This window comes from Heptranchias perlo, unplaced genomic scaffold (genome assembly GCF_035084215.1).
Source record: "Heptranchias perlo isolate sHepPer1 unplaced genomic scaffold, sHepPer1.hap1 HAP1_SCAFFOLD_88, whole genome shotgun sequence".
Lineage (NCBI taxonomy): Eukaryota > Metazoa > Chordata > Chondrichthyes > Hexanchiformes > Hexanchidae > Heptranchias > Heptranchias perlo.
In genome coordinates, this window is record NW_027139918.1 from 592132 (window position 1) to 594807 (window position 2676).

Below are 2676 nucleotides of genomic sequence, written 5' to 3' on the forward strand. Positions count from 1 at the left end.
TATTTACAGGGGATCTAGAGACGGTATTAATATTTACAGGGGATCTAGAGATGGTATTAATATTTACAGGGGACCTGGAGACGGTATTAATATTTACAGGGGATCTAGAGATGGTATTAATATTTACAGGGGATCTCGAGATGGTATTAATATTTACAGGGGACCTGGAGACGATATTAATATTTACAGGGGACCTGGAGACGGTATTAATATTTACAGGGGACCTAGAGACGGTATTAATATTTACAGGGGATCTAGAGACGGTATTAATATTTACAGGGGATCCAGAGATGGCATTAATATTCACAGGGGACCTGGAGACGGTATTAATATTTACAGGGGATCTAGAGATGGTATTAATATTTACAGGGGACCTGGAGACGGTATTAATATTTACAGGGATCTAGAGACAGTATTAATATTTACAGGGGAACTAGAGACGGTATTAATATTTCCAAAGCGATCCAGAGATGGTCATAATGCTCACAGCGAAATCAAGAGACGATACTAATAGTTACAGGGGGATACAGACACGTCACTAGTATTTACAGGGAATTCAGAGACAATACTGATATTTACAGGGGGATACAGACACATCACTAGTATTTACAGGGAATTCAGAGACAGTACTAATATTTACAGGGGGATACAGATATGGCACTAGTATTTACAGGGAATTCAGAGACAATCCTGTTATTTACAGGGGGATACAGCTACGGCACTAGGATTTACAGGGAATTCAGAGACAATACTGATATTTAAAGGGGGATACAGACACGTCATTAGTATTTACAGGGAATTCAGAAACAATACTGATATTTACAGGGGGATACAGACACGTCACTGGTATTTACAGTGAATTCAGTGACAATACTGATATTTACAGGGGGATACAGATACGGCACTAATATTTACAGAGAATTCAGAGACAATACTGATATTTACAGGGGGATACAGATACGGCACTAATATTTACAGAGAATTCAGAGACAATACTGATATTTACAGGGGGATACAGATACGGCACTGGTATTTACAAGGAATTCAGAGACAATACTGATATTTACAGGGGGATACAGATACGGCACTGGTCTGTACAGTGAATTTAGAGACAATACTGATATTTACAGGGGGATACAGATACGGCACTAGTATTTACAGGGAATTCAGAGACGATACTAATATTTACAGTGGTATGACGGTAAGGAACTAATAGTTACAGTGGGAACAAGATATGGGTATTAATATTTACAGAGGGATCCAGAGACGGTATCATACTTGCAGGGGCTCCCAGTCTGATGTATAATTTCCCTTTTTCTTTCACTTACAGTTAACTTATTGACGATTAGGATCCTGTCCCAGGGTAAGTGCGGTCTCTCCAAATGTGTCACTCGCTACCTGGTGGCGATGGCAGTGGCGGATCGACTGGTCGTGATCACCGATCTGATCCTGAGGCAGATTCCGATTGTTTATCGGGCACAATTCGAATTCCTGCGGTGGTACATCCCCGTGTGTAATATTCACGCCGCCCTGCTTTTCGCAGCCACAGACTGTTCCGTCTGGTTCACTGTCACTTTCACCTTTGATCGATTTGTGGCCATTTGTTGCCAGAATCTGAAAATTAAATATTGCACCGAGAGAACGGCGACTGTGGTTCTGGGAACAGTGAGTGTGCTGAGCTGTTTGAAGAACATTTTCTGGTGCTTCATGTTCAGAGGACGGTATAAGCTTTACAATAGCCCCTGGTTTTGCATTGTAACAATCAGTGTTCGGTATTCCCGGATATGGGGAGTAATTGAACTCCTTCATTATATCCTCACCCCGTGCGTCCCATTCATTCTGATTCTGTTGCTCAATACTTTAACTGTCAGACACATTTTAGTGGCCAGCAGAGCCCGCAGGAGACTCCGGGGCCACAGCAGTGGAGAGAATCCCAGAGACCCAGAGATGGAGAGCCGAAGGAAATCCATTATTTTACTGTTTGTTATCTCGGGGAATTTCATCCTGTTATGGTCGGTGTTTATGGTGTATTCTGTATGGAGCCGTTTGTTGTGGTTGGGGTATGGGTCTGTATTTCTACCTGTGTTGGTACAAGAACTGGGATTCATGCTCCAGCTCCTGAGTTGCTGCACAAACACTTGTATTTATGCCGTGACCCAGACGAAATTCAGAGAGCAGTTGAAGAACGTGGTGAAATATCCCTTTACTGTCGTTGTTAAATTCATTAAATAATTGGAAGATCTGAAGACTTTCTAACAGCAGAGTCCGTTCTGTGTCATACAATGCCTGATCCTCTCTACTCCGGGCAGTGGTGCTACAAACACTGGATATTCTGCAAAGGTTGATAACATGATGCAATTCATCAACTCATTTTACAGCGTTTCTCAAAGTTTATATCTCATGCAAGTACAAGTTGTAAAATAATATGTGCCTACTAATTGCACCAAATGTTTGACCATGTTGGAGAAATTAAAAGGAAATAAAATAAATAACAATACAAGGAGTCGGTGACCTGCGTGTTAATGGGGCGGGAGGTAGAGGAGGTCCCGGGACTGTAGGTGTTGACCAGTTTGTTCATGGGGTGGGGGGTAGAGGAGGTCCCGGGACTGTAGGTGTTGACCAGTTTGTTCATGGGGTGGGGGGTAGAGGAGGTCCCTGGACTGTCGGTGTTGACCA

The 2676-nt window shown here is 42.6% G+C and overlaps 1 protein-coding gene across 1 annotated transcript; it reads left to right on the forward strand.

The window, feature by feature from the left end:
• The first annotated feature begins 1392 nt into the window (after positions 1–1392).
• LOC137319595 (probable G-protein coupled receptor 139) lies at positions 1393–2239 on the forward strand. Its single transcript, XM_067981693.1, has one exon. The coding sequence runs from the start codon at positions 1408–1410 to the stop codon at positions 2230–2232; it is 825 nt and encodes a 274-aa protein (XP_067837794.1). The 5' UTR covers positions 1393–1407; the 3' UTR covers positions 2233–2239.
• Positions 2240–2676: the final 437 nt, after the last annotated feature.

Coding starts and splice junctions, on each gene's coding strand:
- LOC137319595 (XM_067981693.1), top strand. CDS start 1,408: ATGGCAGTGGCGGATCGACTGGTCGTGATCACCGATCTGATCCTGAGG.